The 17094-nt window shown below is 38.8% G+C and overlaps 1 protein-coding gene across 6 annotated transcripts in view; it reads right to left on the reverse strand.

Annotated features, from left to right (window-relative positions):
- Nucleotides 1-106: 106 nt before the first annotated feature.
- Nucleotides 107-17094, reverse strand: part of Ca-alpha1D (Ca[2+]-channel protein alpha[[1]] subunit D) — an 18224-nt gene continuing 1236 nt past the window's right edge. Inside the window, exons 2-22 of one of the 6 annotated variants that reach the window (XM_011306971.1) lie at nt 15183-15735; nt 14612-14717; nt 12760-14434; nt 12374-12646; nt 12018-12310; nt 11714-11880; nt 11539-11626; nt 10868-10975; nt 8625-8677; nt 8388-8534; nt 8123-8324; nt 7758-8027; nt 7554-7637; nt 7353-7394; nt 5466-6575; nt 5179-5393; nt 4925-5053; nt 3994-4259; nt 3349-3732; nt 2822-2949; nt 107-2732 (exon numbers count right to left, since the gene is read on the reverse strand). In XM_011306971.1, the coding sequence (XP_011305273.1) occupies nt 2391-2732; nt 2822-2949; nt 3349-3732; nt 3994-4259; nt 4925-5053; nt 5179-5393; nt 5466-6575; nt 7353-7394; nt 7554-7637; nt 7758-8027; nt 8123-8324; nt 8388-8534; nt 8625-8677; nt 10868-10975; nt 11539-11626; nt 11714-11880; nt 12018-12310; nt 12374-12646; nt 12760-14434; nt 14612-14717; nt 15183-15475 (6375 nt within the window). In that variant the 5' untranslated portion in view covers nt 15476-15735 and the 3' untranslated portion in view covers nt 107-2390. Of the gene's footprint in view, nt 2733-2821; nt 2950-3348; nt 3733-3993; nt 4260-4620; nt 4665-4924; nt 5054-5178; nt 5394-5465; nt 6576-7352; nt 7395-7553; nt 7638-7757; nt 8028-8122; nt 8325-8387; nt 8535-8624; nt 8678-10867; nt 10976-11538; nt 11627-11713; nt 11881-12017; nt 12647-12759; nt 14435-14611; nt 14718-15182; nt 15736-17094 lie in introns of those variants that run through there. The other 5 variants (XM_011306970.1, XM_011306972.1, XM_011306975.1 and 2 more) reach the window with 5 other exon arrangements.

The raw sequence follows: 17094 nt of genomic DNA on the forward strand, positions 1-17094 counted from the left end.
ATCCACGTTGAGCAATAGAATTTAATATTAGATCCATTAAAAAAATATAATCTTGATAAGCTAGCATTTCAACGATATGCCACAAATAAATGAATATTTCGTGCAATAATTTTCATTATTTATTTACAATTTTTTTGGTTCCCCATAAATTGAAGCTCCACGTGAGTCTTCTATTTATATAAATCAATTATAAACGATTACAATATTCCATTAAAGATAAACAATGTCCAATACACGATTTAATGAGGATGATACGGTGTTTAGAATTTTCATATTCCTTTAAAATTACATTAACAGAATCGTGCAAATTTCCTATCTACATTGTTATCAATGCCACTCATTACCGGTATCACTTAATTTCATATATCAATTTTATTAATTTTCAAGTTCTCTGTGAATAACTCGTAATACAAGTGTATATATTTATACACAATAATATTCAACAAATAAATCTTTACATCAACGGCACGAGGAAAAATATGTTCAAATAAAGTCCGTTGTCATGTCATCATTCTCCATAGAGTCAACCCACCTCCATCATTTTCTAATACATTTGTAATTATTCTCTCTGAGTATCACTCTAGTATTCCTCTTATAATACGGCTCAATCTAAATTTCCAATATTTTTCGATGGATTTCTATTCATATTATTTTATCAATGTATTCCAAGATAAGCTGAATAAAAATTCAAATTACCAAACAAATAGTGTTTTGCTGGACTTATGGTGGCAATGCCACTTATAAAATCAGGCACTCAGTAAATGACCTATCAGCTGCATAATAAAAAACATTGCACCTACCCCTTTTGTGCAAAGTATTTGGTCGCAATTGGTTTTCAATTCTAAATAATGAGTATATTCAAGCAGGGCTGGGGGGGGGGGGGATTTAGCGGATAAAAATCCAATAGATATAACAATTGTCAGTTCGATAAAAATACGAGAGTGAATTCTTTTTGTTTATTGTTAACACTGAAGCCCCTGTAATTTTTTCTTTTTATTATTTTTAATCACAGTAAAATCCTATAAACGCTGTGGGATGGACAGAATAAAATTTCTAATCATTTCAATTGAATAAGGGAGTGGGAAAACAACCAATCGACTTCCAGATGAATTATCCTTGTCGCAAATACTCTTGAACTCAGTTTCCAAGATTCTCCAATATTTCAACATTTTCACAATTCAACTGCTCGTCAAGAAACAAAAATATTGATTTCTGTTTCGTCATTTCACCACCGAATTATACTTTATCAAGCGCATATTTCAACATTTGTAAATCCCTCATTTACAATTTGTTCTGAGTATAAAAAGATATTTAGACAAAGATGGTAAATGGTAAATATGATAAGGACAACGTCGAAAAGCGAGTTTTACATGATAAGATTTTTAAAAATTTATTTACTGTATATAATTAGTTCACTCGTGCTTCATATGTCCTTCCTCCCTCATGCCCCCTTACTTTGCTTTCAAATTATTATACTTTTGTTTTTCAGTTTAACAATCTTTCAACCCCATGGTGTAATGAGTGAAGCTTTCACACTATGAGGACTTGATTTTATCTCATTTTCCAGTCGAATGCAGATGCGTATACGATCGAAGAACAATTTATTATTAAAAACTCAGTAATTAACGTTTTTTTTTTTTTTTGTTTGTCTCTACATTGATAAAAGGTATTCTCTGGTCCGAAATTAATTATTATTAAATACTTAGGCACTTGTTATGTATATATAGTTTTATATATTGTATTTATGAATTTATATATATTTCTTTGGTTATCTCCATTCATTGATCTACACCCATTCTATCGATGATTATAATAATCCCCCTCCGAATACTACAGATGATGACGACCATTAAAAATTGTGAAATAGGACTGTATAACAATATAACTACGTAACTGCTCTTTCATTTATTCATCGAGTTTGTTCATTTACCTTGATGCAGACTATCTTTGAAATTTAATGACAGTTATTCTTTTGTTTTAGACGAGCGTACTTGTTAACAATGAGATTAACTCTTTATTAAAATTGATAATTATTATAGATGATAGTTATGATAGAAAGATTTAATGATCGTTCCAAGTATTTTATCTGAATTGAGAAATTAAAACAGATGTGGAAAAAGAGATTTTAATTATTGTAATTAATAATGGTTTTACAATTTGTATTGAACAATAACTAAGTGTTTCATGCATTGAACAATTCTATTGGTTATTTTTATTCAGTAAATATGGATAAAAAAATTGAGGCAAACGATAACGCGAATTGGCCTTATGTATTATATTGTTGACTTGGTGGTTTACAAGATAAATGTCAAAATAAAAGCGGTGAATAATATGGGTGGTAATTCGTTGGTAATGAATGGTAGGTGTGTTACCTGGAGAGTTGTTAGCCGCTAAGAAGGTGGTTGTTCGCGATAGATTTGTTGTTGGTGTTGGTGCTGTTGCTGTGGCTGAGGTTGAAGGGATAATTGCGGCTGGTCTAATGAGGGCATTTGTTCCCGCAGTTGTTCATAAGCTACTTCACGTGGGCCTTGTGGTCTTGGATTCCAGTGTTGATCCATACTCTGCTGGAGTTGAAAGGTCAAAGGCTGTCCTCGACGCTCGCGGAGCAACAGCTGGTGTGCCGCACGATCCATTTCTTCTCGAGTCATGTCAAGAGCCTCCTGCATTTCGCGCGACGTGTAACGTACGAAATCTGGATCACAGTATTTACCTAGTCCTTGCTCAGCTAATACCTGTTCATGTACCAATGACAATGGTTATGTCTTGTAGCAAGTTTGATAAGTTTTCGGCAAAATATTGATGCATTGATGCATTTACTCACCCGTCCCACCAGACTCTCAGCGCTACCAATCACCTCAAAGTTGGGCTTCCTATCGGAGGGGCTGCCTGGCAAACTATGTGACAATCTCTCTGACCCAACGCCGCCATTACTCTCACCGGCCCATGAAACTGTTGAAAACGATATAAGACTATTCAGCATTAAAAATTGCGTTCCATATGCCTCTTACCCGATGTACTCAGGGCATTCATTCAATGCTCGACAAAAAATCTCACATAAGAAGAACAGAAAACGATAATAATAATTACCAGGTGAGACAATCCTGGTCCACTCTCGAGTACACCAGGTAAATAATTAAAATGACAATAAAGTGTGATACTCTGTGGTTCCGTATATAAAAAAAAAAAAAACGCGTGCCTTGCAAAGCATTGTTAATTGGGTTAGTGTACAAAAGCTCAGATAGTGCATGCATCGAGCAACTCCAATCCCTCTCGACTTCAAAATATCCCTCAACATTTTGTTTTGTTTTGTTTTGTTTTGTTTTTTTTTTTTTTGTTCTGGAACATCACCTCTGCCGTGAAAGGAGGCCCGATGCGGCAAACAGGACTCGCAAACGCGCCACTGATGGGCATCAACATCAGCCAAGAATCCAGCAACAGCAATGGCCTGTGTCTGCGCCAACTTGAGCCCATTAGCAATACTTCTTTCTCCATGTGAACAGTCCTTAGGATCATCATCATCATCTTCACTCTTGTGAGACTTTCGAGATTTCGAACTCTCCCTGTGCTTGCTCGAACGTTTCGACGAGCCCTTTGAGCGATTAGACAAGCGTTTTGACAATCTTTTGGCCGAGCCCTGCTTGCTCCGTTCACGATGAATTACATCTGCATTCCCCTCATTTGGCGACACCTGTTCCTTATCAACTTCAATCACCTTATCTTCATTTCCGTCTGCTGAATATCCCAGTGCACCACAGAGAAAGACAAGACAACACAGACTGACTCGTCGATTTTCTTTCTTTATAAAAATCATTTCCACTCGATGGAAAATAAATAATAAAAGAGATATAAGTTTAAATAATATATCGAATAAAGTGCAAGTCGTGCATTAAAATTGATCCATCATCCGAATAAATAAAATAATAACGAATTGAAACGAATTTTAATATTTTTTAGGGGTTGAACCAACATTTTTCTTATGGGAATTAATCGTACCATGCTGATGCTTCCACCCTGGTGTGGAATCGGGGCAGCATCCACGCGTTGCATACGCGTAGTAATGCGCCCCTTCGTTGGATGAAGATGCGAATGATGGCGATGGACTTAGGGTTGGCGAGGGTGTGCGACTTGCTGTTGCACTACTTGATTCAGCATTTCCACTGGTGCCTGTGGCGAATGTTATGGCCCCACCACTTGGTGGCAGATTCCGTCGGGGTGGTGGTGTGGGTGGTGTCAACTGCTGCTCAATTCCATCCTCGAGACTGCACACAATACACGCCGATGGGGATAACAAGAGGGGGACAATTTTGATATCGAGAACCAAACTACTTAATTCAATTTCTCCAATTTCCTTAATCGTTATTATTACCGGATTGGAATGACTTGACATCTAGTAATAGTAGTAATAAACTAACTCACACTCACACTCGCACTCACACTCGAACTCACACTCACACCCACACTCCACACCGAGGTGGAGGTGCCCTGATGCACTAATGCATCGATAATCGTGCCATAAACGCTGGATTAAATTATTATAGTGAGGGCCATGCGATAAAGCACTGCAATCACTAGATTAAAGCAATCAATCATCAATCAACTCAATGTGTAACGTATTCTTACCGTACTCATTGCCTGGATGGAGATAGCGACTGCCATCTGGGCCACTGAAATTTACGACAGTAAAACAGAAGCAGTGGAAACAACCATGGAAATTAAGCCGAATAATTTGGAGAGTAATTTGGATATAAATGGGTGAACGAATAAACGAAGAGGGTAGGGTAGGGCTCACAGTCTACACAGATATGGATTTCCCTTGAATTTCATTTTTGCTTTGGATGAATTGAGTCGAGGATGCACCGTACTAATTTCCGTGCACTAATCAATCCGCCAAGATAGGAATATTCTGAGGATTTTTCTTACTTACTCTAACACTTTGTATGGGTTTTGGTAGTTCCCTGGCTGCATTCCAGAATTTGTGTTTGCAAACATGGCCAAGGGACGCATCGGGATATTCTCCTCGATTCCCATCGAGTTCAGGGGAGTTCCAGTCACCCTAAAAATTTTCCCAATTTACATTAATTGAATGATTCTATATCGATGAATTAATTTGCCTTCTTCTTCTTCTTCTTCTTCTTCTTCTTCTTATTCCTAAGTTGACGTTTGACGAATGAAACTTACCCGGTGACGTTCGGCACAACCTGATGCGATCTCGCGGTTATTTGGTTGTCAACTGCGCCATGCCTGTGGAGAGAGACGTAGGGAAGGAAGTCTATGGAGTTTGAGGGTGAGATTTTGGGGGCTGAGTTGGCTGGAGTTTTCAAGGATTTTCCTCGAAAACTGTGGTGACCTCGACGCATACTGGACCAAACACTTCCGAACAGTGAATGATTCCGCTATAAAAACATGATGAACTGTTCCAATTGAATTCTTAATTATAACATGGAGAAGAAAAGACAAAGTCTCACCCTGTGCATTGGCTCAGGATTATCATCCAGCAATTCTTCAAGATTTCCAGAAATAGCTCGCTTCAATTCAGGGCCAGCTTCATGAAGTGTCCTCAGACCAGCCTGCAACGTAACTGTATTATGACAATCCTTATCTCCCTCCTTCATCTCCTGCTCCTTGCGCTTTTTAAATCTTCGGAAATAATCCTGAATCAAAAAAGTGGCGTAAAACTTCCCCACCGTCACCTCATCGTCGACCCCAGGTGGTGGTACAACCTGATCGAGTAACTTGGGGCTAGTTCTCTTCCAAATCTTCTTAATAACCGCCCTGAGTTGGGCATTGGCGTCGTCAATATTGCCCTCTGTCTTGATCTTCAATGAAGTTCTCACAACGGCGAACAATGTAGCATTGAACAAAACTGTTCCATCGCTGTTCAAGGGCATATTCATGGAGACTAGTCTCTTGCAGGCGACTCTGTGTGGACATAGTTTGCCGAAACCAAGGGGCGGCGATATCTTGCGTAAAAGGGTTACAACATCGAGGTGCTTTATGCGACCCTTTGCATCTGGATCATACTCAGACCACAAGCGAATGAATTCGTCCAAGTGGTGTGGTCCCAGGATTGACCAGTCGCGAGTGAGATAGTCAAAATTATCCATGATAACGGCGACGAAAAGATTGATGATGAGGAATGAGCACAGGACGTAGAATGATATGAAATAAGGAAATGCGATGTCATTGCCGCAGCTCGACTTGTCAACGTCGTCCGATTCGGGATCACACTTGACTTCGTGTGGACGGTACGAGCAATCCAGCATTATATTCTGCCATGATTCACCTGTAGCCGATCGGAATAATATCAAAACAGCCTGCGGGAACGTCTGGAAGTTATTGTTCCTGTAAATTGTAGTCCCATTGTCTAACGCGATTTTCCCGAAAACTTGCATCCCAATAACTGCATAAATAAAGAACAGCATGACGATGAGGAGAGCGACATAGGGCAATGCCTGGAAGGACTTGATGAATGTCCAGAGTAGTGTTCGAATGCCTTCACCTCTACTGAGGAGCTTTACCAGTCTCATCACCCGAAACAAACGGAAGAAATTGATGGAGATGATGTTCGTACCCGGCTGTAAAACAATTCAATGGGAGGAGATGACGAGTATATTCTCACTATAATCTCTTTAAAATTAACAATGATCTCCAATTTTTTATTTTTGACTTTCTTTTTTTTTCCTTTTTTTTGGAGATTATTGGGAGCGTGAGACACAGGGATGTGTGGCACAGCCACATGCAAGACTACAACTAAAAATAACTAGAAATCATAATATAAATCAATAAAATAAAATGTACGTTGGAAACTGCATTAAGTTGTACTAGGAACAAGGCCAGAGCTGAGGAAAAAAGTACTGCATTTTTTTAAAATAAATCCAATTGCTACTAGCAAATTCATTATTTAATTATAAATAATCAATTATTTCCATTCGCTTGTACAAGCCCCCCCCCCCCCAGCTCTGTATGAGACACGCATCGTTAATCCACTGTTAGACATTTTTAAAAAATTTCCAGTAAAAGCTAAATGTGAATTCTCAGTGTCATGAATTCACGTATGAACAAAAAATCTGAAAAAAAAACCTCGCACTTTCTTTAAAAAAGAAATAAATAAAAAAAAAATTAAGAATGGACTGAAAAAGTGAACGTTCTCACAACGCATTGACGAATAAATGATAATAATATAATTAAACATGTATAGAGGTTGGTACGTGCAATTTTGCAATTGAGGAAGTGTGAAGATGGATTGAAGCTATAATCACGGGGGATGGAATTAACTTGAGTGGGGTTCACACACGCGCATAGTACATACACGCACATTCCACGCATACTTTTTTTCCGATCACATTACATACTTTGGTGGGGAGGCTACCTCCTGCCTTCACATGCAGTCGTGCCTAGAAAGGAAAGAAATGTGACGCATAAAGAAATATAAAAATCAAATTATACATTTTCAACAGTGGGTGGTCCAGTGTTTGTCTGTGACTATGATAAATTATAACATATTCATTGTTCTCTAGAAAATTATTGAGTCTCTACGATACTAAGTTACTTACGTGTACTTCAGAATAAACAATGTCGATGAAGCTACCGAGTACTATTATGAAGTCAAAGACGTTCCAGGCGTCTCCGAAGTAATTCTGAAATAACGACAATTGCAATAGGCAATTTTTGTTTGGAATAATTTGATCATTGTATATTTTACTGTATGATTTTTTAAGGTGTTACAGTATTGTGAGTGTAAGAGATTTGTCACTCACTTTAAATCTAAATGCAGCAAGTTTGAAGACAAACTCAAGTGCAAAAACAGCAGTGAAGATCATATTGAGTACGTCGAGAGCATGTGTATAAGGATCTGGCTGATTGTAGAATTTCATGGCAAGAGTGATGGTATTGATGATGATGAGAGTAAAAATGGTGTATTCAAATGGCTGAGACGTCACGAACCACCAGACCTTGTATTGAATTCGATGCTTGGGTATATATCGACGTACCGGTTTGGCTTTCAGTGCAAACTCGATGCAGTTACGCTAGAATAAATTTATTGCTCAGTCATTTGAGTGATATGATTTTTAGATAAATTTTCGTGCTGCTGAATAAGCCGAGGTGCATTCAAAAGGGTCACCTGATTTTTTTCCAGTCCACAATTTTTGTACTCTTGTTCACCCTCATTTTGAAACGTCACAATGACGAAACCCACAAATATATTCACCATGAAGAATGCTATGATAATAATGTAAATAATGTAATAGGCTGCTACTATTGGACGAAAGTTGTGTATTGGTCCGTAGCTTTCACGATTAGAATCGATTGATACATATAGCAGTCTGCAAATATATTATGACATCATTAATCATATAGCACTTAAATTGTTATTTTTTGTTTCTCACCCTGGCCATCCCTCGAAAGTTGATACTGTGAATAGTGTCAACATGGCTTTGGCCACATCATCAAAATGAAAACGATTCCGCGACCACAATCTCTCCTTCATCACTGGTCTGTTTATATTTCCCTCCTCATAAATCAAATACGTTCCGCTGCAAGTCACAAACAAATAAATTCCCCAATTAAAAAACAAAAATCATCTACAAATGGTACATATACTCATTATCAGTTGTTAAACTCACTGGCATTCGGCCTCTGTAATTTTGGACACGTCATTGCACTGGAAGAATTTCCCCTGCGATCAAAACGACAAAAAAAAAACGTCAATCACACGATGAAAATATTATTTTTTATTTCCATTGAATTATATGCGATATGCAAGGCATGGAAAACTGCAATCGGTTACTCAAATAAGAGAAAAAATAACTGGACTTTTGTCGAAAGACGTGTATGTTGCGTGCACTCGTGCTCGAGATGCTACAAATATCAAATCAGAACATTCTCGTATTATAAAAAAAAATAAAGGCGCATGCAAACGAAATTCATTGATGTCAGTGTAATATGTAAAATGCGCGACAAGATATGATGGTGCGAACAGATCCCATAAATCACTCTATTTGTACACCACTAATTAAATTAATTATTCAACATGAGGAGAGATGTATTCAATTAAAAGACAAAGCTATTTGATATTGATATTGAGCTCTAAGGAGTTCCAGAGGGTGTCGCACTCAAACGAAACTTGCCCCCTTTCGACGCTTTCGCAATCTCTCGGTTGTTTCATAAATTCATGCATCTGCGGACATCAAAGGAATACATTGTTTCATAACACTTATTAATATCGTGATTGATAATACAGAGAAGAAGAGATTCTTCCTTTGCTAATTAATATACTTTATATAGAGCTACACGTCGATAAATCTAATTTTACTTGAAAGCCAGTTGCAAGACTCGCTAACTTATTGATATTTTTATCATTCCAGTTGAATGACATCTGTGACATTAAATTGCTTTTCGAAAAATTCCAATTCTATAGTGGAGCCAATTGATGTATTATGAAAAAAATGGTAAAAATAGAATATTCGAAAAGAATATTTTATGTACAGTTATCTCCTTGAAATACTCTTCGCCTCAAACTATTTATAATAAGTGCCACATGCTTTGAAATTAAAATAGTTGATATATTTACACAATATGAATGTACCAAACTGTAAGAATTTTTGAACATGCACTGATGTTTTACCTTAAAGAGCTGTACCCCGATAACAGCGAACATGAACTGTAGGAGGTAGGTAACCAACATAATATTGCCGATTGTTTTAATGGCGACAATCACACACTTGACTACATACTTTGATATTTCATCGTTCATTATTTCCACATTGCCGATGATTTTATTAAATCGTACGATTTTGTTGGGAATTTGTATCGAGCAGGGCGAGGTACAGCAAGAAGTTGAGTATGTCAAGACGGTACACGAGGCAGACACAGGTAGGTGGAACAAACAAAAAAAAAAATCCATTTCGTTGAGAAGGAACATCATTAGTCATTAATTTAAAGAGTTTTATTGAAGATTTGCTCGTACTGTGAGTTAGTTGAGTAGGGGCCAGGACTGTAAAGGTACTATTTTATCAATAGGGCTACAAAGAATTCCACTCTTACTATTAAATCAATCGGATTAATTTACTTTTATTGATTCATTTGAGAGCAGTCTTAAAGCCCCTTCGGATCGAGCCCTCGCCATCCATCCAATTCGTCTAGCCCCCTCTTCTAGCATAATCTACCGGTTCAACCCTCGGCAATGCACCTCTCGGCGCATTATCTATTTCATGAATTCTCTATACAAGGCAACATTCAATTCTTTCACCTTAAGAATTTCGCTTGGCACGCCCGCATTAATCCGATAATTAAATATCACAATGTCGAATGTTAATACAGCGAGACACACCACTGCAAAGATAAACTATGGGAGGCATGCAGAGTATACAGATGCGCGTGCACTGTTAAACATTTTTTACTGAAATTTCAAGGAATTTTTATATTATAAATTGAAAATTATCTCTTCCGAAAATATAAATCAATATCAATTGTCTCTTGGAATTTCAACAGTTTATTCTAACAGTGTAATCCCTTCATGAATCAAACAAAAATCATATCAAGGCGGAGAACTCGAAAGCCGAAAGGTGCATTGGGAGAGCCATGGTTTCATATAAAAAAATAAGCTAGTAATAAGTCAATAAAACGAGGAAAATAAAATTCGATAATTCGGAAGGTATTAAGAATCAGGGGTGCAGTAAGAGAAACTAATACACTCACTAATAATAAAATGAGGTAATGTGAAAACAAAATGGCTGGGAAAGGCAATTCTATGTGTGATAAATCATTAGACTGGTGGAAATAACACATCAAGTAGATGGAAAGAGAGAGAGAGAGAGAGAGAGAGAAAAAAAACCCGGAATGTCCTTCTGATGCCTTTGCGGCGTACCTTGAAGAGTTGGACGCCGATAACGGCGAAGACGAACTGCAGGAGGCTGGTGACGAGGACTATATTTCCGATAGTCTTTACCGCTACGATGACGCATTGGACTACGTGCTAATTTATCAACTTATTCATTATTTGTTATGAAATTCAGAGGTGAAGTGGTGGAGCGAGATGAGTAGACAAACCAATCATGGTAAATCGAAGGAACAAGACAAACAGCATTTTTTCTCTCCTTCCAATACTTTTCAACATCAATATTTTTACAAATTAGAATATCAGAATATTATTACAGAGTAATAGATATTATTCCATATTGTGAGTTTTATCTAAACTCACAATATGTTTCCTCATCTCACTTGACCACTTTACTGCTGAAATATCCTATTGAGTTAGCCCTTTATCTACCTCATATTTTCTCAAATTGACCCTTGACCTATTCTCCTGAGTACCCAACTAACCCATCTGGCAATATTATCATTCAATTATGCACGACTAAACTCCAGAATAGAAGAGTTTACATGGCTAATTTGACTGATGTAAAAAATATACTTAGCGATCCTGCTGACAGCACTAAATCATTTGAGTACTCGAAGGTGAGGTGATAATTACTCCAATGGTTTGTCAAGTGTTTAGTTTTCATATAGATAGTTTTCATAGTGATTTATCATTTATACCTTAAGGCCTTTGGCACGGTTGATTGCACGCAGTGGTCTGAGAACGCGCAGCACACGTAGGATTTTAACAAAGGAAATTGCACTCGATCTGCAGTTTAAATGATGATAATGATGACGATGATAAATGCACTTCTCCTATTTATATCAGTTAACTTGTTTAAATTTATTTACTCACCTCCATGCTATGGATATGAGGGAAACGCAGACCACCAGGAGATCGAGAAGATTGAAGGCCGAACGACAGAATGCACCGTCGTGCAGTACGAATCCGTAAGAGACCATTTTTAAACAGATTTCGATAGTAAATACAGTTGTGAAGAAATAATCGAAACGATTCAAGATCTGCAATTAGACAAATATGGGATTCCTTTCATCTGATATTAATCAATATGAAAATAAAAATTTTGCAATAGACAATAATTTTACTGTAGCAACAAGAGTAAAATAAGAGAACCATGGAAAAATCTTATGAATCTTACAATATTGCGTTCAGAAGTGGCCTTGAGTGGGTCTTCAGCTGCCAACATAGCCGAAGAAATCATAATGCAAGCGAGTATGAAATTTCCATAATAACTATGATTGCAGAACCAATGACAGAAAATTCGAAATCGATTGGTCTTGGAGAACACGAAGAAGGCTGATCCCTCGGGAATCGGTGGCTTCTCCGTCGTTATATTATACTCGGACATTCTCCTTGGTCGGGCAGATATGACTTCTGGTCCTCCCTCAATCTCATCCATCTCCATGTGATCGTAGTCATCCTCACCTTCACCTGATTCAAAAGGTTCGTAACCATGCCCATCAGATTGAACATTTATTCTGACTTTATGCCCACCATCGTGCCCGTCCTTTGAGCCCTCAGTATCTTGTCCCTCGTAATCGTCACCCTCGTTTTCGTACTGCTCAACGTCAGTGCCGGGATCCTCTTCGCCACTGGTCATGTCGCCGATGTCCTCGTCGTCATGAATGCATTCTTCACCGCTGCATTCGTCTCTAGCCGGTGATCCACCGTGGGACTTATCCCCCTCCTCTTTGTCCACTGTTGTCAGCTGATCAGCGTCCGCCAGATTATCCACGGCGATGGCCAAGAAGACGTTCAAAAGTATATCTACCGTTTCATCATCTACTAAGGAAAATACGATCAATGTTTTTTCTCTTTTTTATTCATTTATTTTTATAAAAGTCATGTCTTGTTTAAAAAGGTTATGAAAAAAAGGATACAGTTTCCACAGATGAATAGAATGATGAAGTAAACGCAGGCAAAAATTCCGTAACCGGTAACCCCTTCATAAGCCCGAATGCCCTCGTACATGACAGCATTCCAATCCTCTCCCGTGAGAATCTGGAAAACGGTTAGCAAGCTCTGCCAGAAGCTGTCGAAATTACTTCTGGTTTTGTCCTGGAGATCATCAAAATTGAACTTGCCTCCGAAGACCTGCATTCCCAGTAACGCGAAGATGACAATGAATAGAAAGAGTAGAAGCAACAGAGAAGCAATGGACTGTATAGAGTTCAATAAGGAAGCGACCAAGTTGGAGAGGGACCTCCAGTACTTTGTCACCTTGAAGACCCTGAGAAGCCTGACACACCTGAGAACGGAGATACCGAGTGGAGGCATGACTTCTGTATTGGTGAGGATCATCTCAGTGATGGATCCGATGACAACGAAGCAGTCGAAACGATTGAATAATGATAAAAAATACTTCTGCCATCCTAAGCTGTACATTTTGAGCATCATCTCCATGGTGAAAAGAGCAATGAAGAACATATTGGTGTACTCTTGAAACCAGTCGAGCCAGTCTGGCTGACGGAAGTGCTCGGTCGCCAGGACAGCGGTATTGAGAAAAACGAGGATGATGATGAGCCAGTAGAACACCTGAGATTTTACTGCCATTCGGCACACCTTCCTTACCCTTTTGTTTATTTCCTTCCACTCTTTCCGCTTCTTCTCCCACAAGGACACCTGGTGTGCACTTTCCTCGTCCCCCTCCAGCCTATCTGTACTCTCCATCTCATCCTCTGGCTTGGATTTTCTACTCTGCATCCTGGGCATCTCGTCGTGCTCCGTCTCGATGTCCTCGGCCTGTGTTATCCAATCGAGATATCCCCTAAGGTCATCCTCGATCTGCTGCTTCTCCCTGAATTTCTGGAACTCCCCCCTGTTCTTGGCCTTTTCCCTTTCCTTAGAGAACTCTCCCGACAATACACCGAGAATGAGGTTCATCACGAAGAACGCCCCCAAAATCACCATCGATACAAAGTATATCCACTGCCAGGTACTACCCATTGCATCCTCGATGTCGTAGAGGACATCCGTCCAGCCTTCTAGTGTTATGCACTGGAAGACAGTTAACATCGCTAGTCCAAAGTTGTCGAAGTTTGTTATTCCATTATTCGGACCCTCCCAATACTGTTTACTGCATACATATTGACTTCCTAGTGTATGGCATTGAAAACCATGATCACCGCACGGATGAGGGTCCTCCATTATTTCACCGGTTTTATTATTTCTGCACGTTTTATGCATTTTTCCCGAGAACAATTCTAATCCTATAATTGCATAAATGATGATAACAAAGAGTACTAATAATGCAATATGTAGCAATGGTACCATCGCCCTGAGGATGGAATTCAGTACAACTTGGAGACTCGGTACACCGGAAACCAGCCGGAGTGGTCGTAGTACACGAAATGCCCTCAGAGCCTTAACGTCGAAGCCCTCCTTCATCAGTATTGTCAGTATCGTACTGATCATTCCTATTACAACAATTGTAAAATCGAGCATGTTCCATCCGTTGCGGAGGTAAGCTCCCGGATGAACCACAAAACCATAAGCGATTATCTTCATCACGCATTCCACTGTGAATATCACAAGAAACACATACTCGATTTTTTCCTGTTGATCAATTGAGAAAAAAAAAATCTTTTAGATTGTAGTGTAGGGAGTGATTTTTTTTTTTTTTTTGCATTGATTTAGATAGCTATAACTTGAGTTGTTTTATCAAAAATTATCATATATATATTCATTTTTTAAAAAATTTTTTGCAAATATATATAAATTAATTGAGCTTACCAAGTACAAGTTGGTTTGATTGGAGTCACCGTAAGGATATGGCGTGTATACCCCCAGGGCCACACAATTGGCTAAAATTGTCAGGAGAATGAGCCACTCGAAGGGTCTGATTTATTGAAGTTGAGGAAAATTCATTGGATGCGACTGTTGATTAACAATGGAATACGAGGAGAATCAATAGAATTGGTTACACGAGGATACATTGTGCGAGGCAATGTCAGAGGAATTCATTGTGCTAGGTGGTGTTTCATTGGATTTAACTTTTCAACTGGTGAGATTTTCAGAGAGTGATAATTGTAACGAGGCCATTGCAAGTATCGAGTGTCCAAGTTTGTAGGGTATCAAGTTGTGAAAACAAGGGAACAATGCATGTAAGGGTATATTGGGAGATTCAACGTTTCATTTGAACATTTATCTGTAGGATGAAGGCATTGTATGCTTGTGAGAGGCTTTTTACAGCTCAGGGATTCCTTTGAGTGTGGCTAGTGTTTCGTTGGATTATTGAAATTCCATTCGATTATAAACAATTTGGCATTGAAGGCATTGGTAATTATGTAAACGAAAAGGATACTTCCACTCAACGACGTCGATACACATTTTGCGAAGTGGATTTTTAAGGCCCATGCAGAAGAGGGCCCGTACCGGTCTGTCGGGAGTGGGTTTAGCGCCCCTTCTGGGCGGTCTTTTAGGTGGCCCAATTGCAGTGGCGGTGGCCCCTGGGACTGCTTTCGATGATCCAAGCCCATCCTGACCCTGACACTGACCAGCTGTTTGCTGGGCTTCGGGATAACCAGTTTCACTGATGGGACGGGCCCCGTTCCCAATATCGGGACCCGACAGTGGCACGCCATCGCTGGTGCTCATCTGTCGTCCACCTCTGGGTCCTCTGTGTTTTATCTATCTATTTATTCACTTATTTATTTATTTATTTATTTATTTATTTATTTATTTATTTATTTATTTGTCTATTCAATTTCCACTTGCACTGCAGCAACAAACACTTTGTCTGCGTTTTCTTCGTTTACGTGTTTGTCCTCTGCCACCAACAGCAGAGAGTAGGGAACGACGCGGGATATCACTTGGCATGCTACAGCCCGATTCTCACCACTAGCTGCTTTCCACCACTAATTGAAACACGTATATCAATCTGCATATCTTCAATTTACATATAATCTCTTTGAAAAAAAAAAAGCTCTCAACTTTTTTAACTCATCTCACCCATTTCAATTCAGAGATGTCACAGTATCAGTGACTCTTGCAAAAATGTTGGAAAAAAAAATTATCGATGCATAAATCATCCAGTCCTCCAGACTTATGAGCAAACTTTATATTGAATAGTTGGTCTTATAAAATGCTTGTGTCTCATCAAAGCTCCGCGGAACAAAATCCTAAGCTGTACTGAGCTTGGTTCATCAACATTGACTTAATCTTGTTTCTTGCGACCACAAGGCCAATTAAAATATTCATGAATTGAAAGTTATGAAAACTGTAACACAATTCGCGGGGGAAAACATTTTTCACGTCCACATGAACTAAGAAAAAATAGCTGGTAACGATTAATGGAGTATTTAACATGACAAATGAATGAGCATACCGGTAAATAAGAGCTTGAACTGAAACGAACCGTCCATTTTTGCCAGCGGGAAAGCTCAGCGATACCGGGCACTACTACAGCGAGCTTTAGGAATCCTATACTATACTGCTATATTTAGTAGCTTCTAAATACTCGAAGCTCCACTAGAGGCCCGGGATATTTCTTCATCTTTCTGCTTTTTTTTTTTCCTCCTTGGGTATTCAACATAAAATCCCTGAGATCCACTTTTCAGACTGTTTTTAATGATAAAAGCATTTTGAAATCACGCCACCCCTTTCTCTCTGTCTTCATCACAACCTGTTGCATACGTCTCTGATGATAAGTAAAAGTGTAGCTCATACCGAAATAATGGGGTGAGGCATTGAATTCCAATGTGATTATTTTGATTGACACGCACGAGCGTATCTTGGCTTACGTCCAATATTTATTCATTTATTCAGTAAATCGAGTGGGGATAAGGTTTAACAGTCCTCAAAAAATGGACAATTTAGAAGACAAAAGCGGGTCATACTGTACATGGGTCAAAATGGAACAATCATACGGTCTTCATTCAAAACATGTTTTGCGACAACATTGAGACATTTATTGCTTGCACAGACTGGGAGTAATGGTTAATTTGAATTTATGATGGTAAAATTAAATGGTTCTCTCCCCGGCCCACCCCAACAACAATATTGAGGGACGATGAGGAGGAACGAGGGAGTTGCCCCAGTCCAAGCTGAAAAAACTTTCAATTATATGCGGTTGGTCGATCGCGGCCACAGGTGAATACCTCCGCTCCGCTCCCCCATTTCTCCCACCTAACTCGTTTATTATCATGATACTCCATCGTTATTTTTTTGTCCTCTTCTCGACACCCCCTGTTTATTAAAAGAACAATGGGGGGGGG

Source organism: Fopius arisanus, unplaced genomic scaffold (genome assembly GCF_000806365.1).
Source record: "Fopius arisanus strain USDA-PBARC FA_bdor unplaced genomic scaffold, ASM80636v1 scaffold00050, whole genome shotgun sequence".
NCBI classification, from domain to species: Eukaryota; Metazoa; Arthropoda; class Insecta; order Hymenoptera; family Braconidae; genus Fopius; species Fopius arisanus.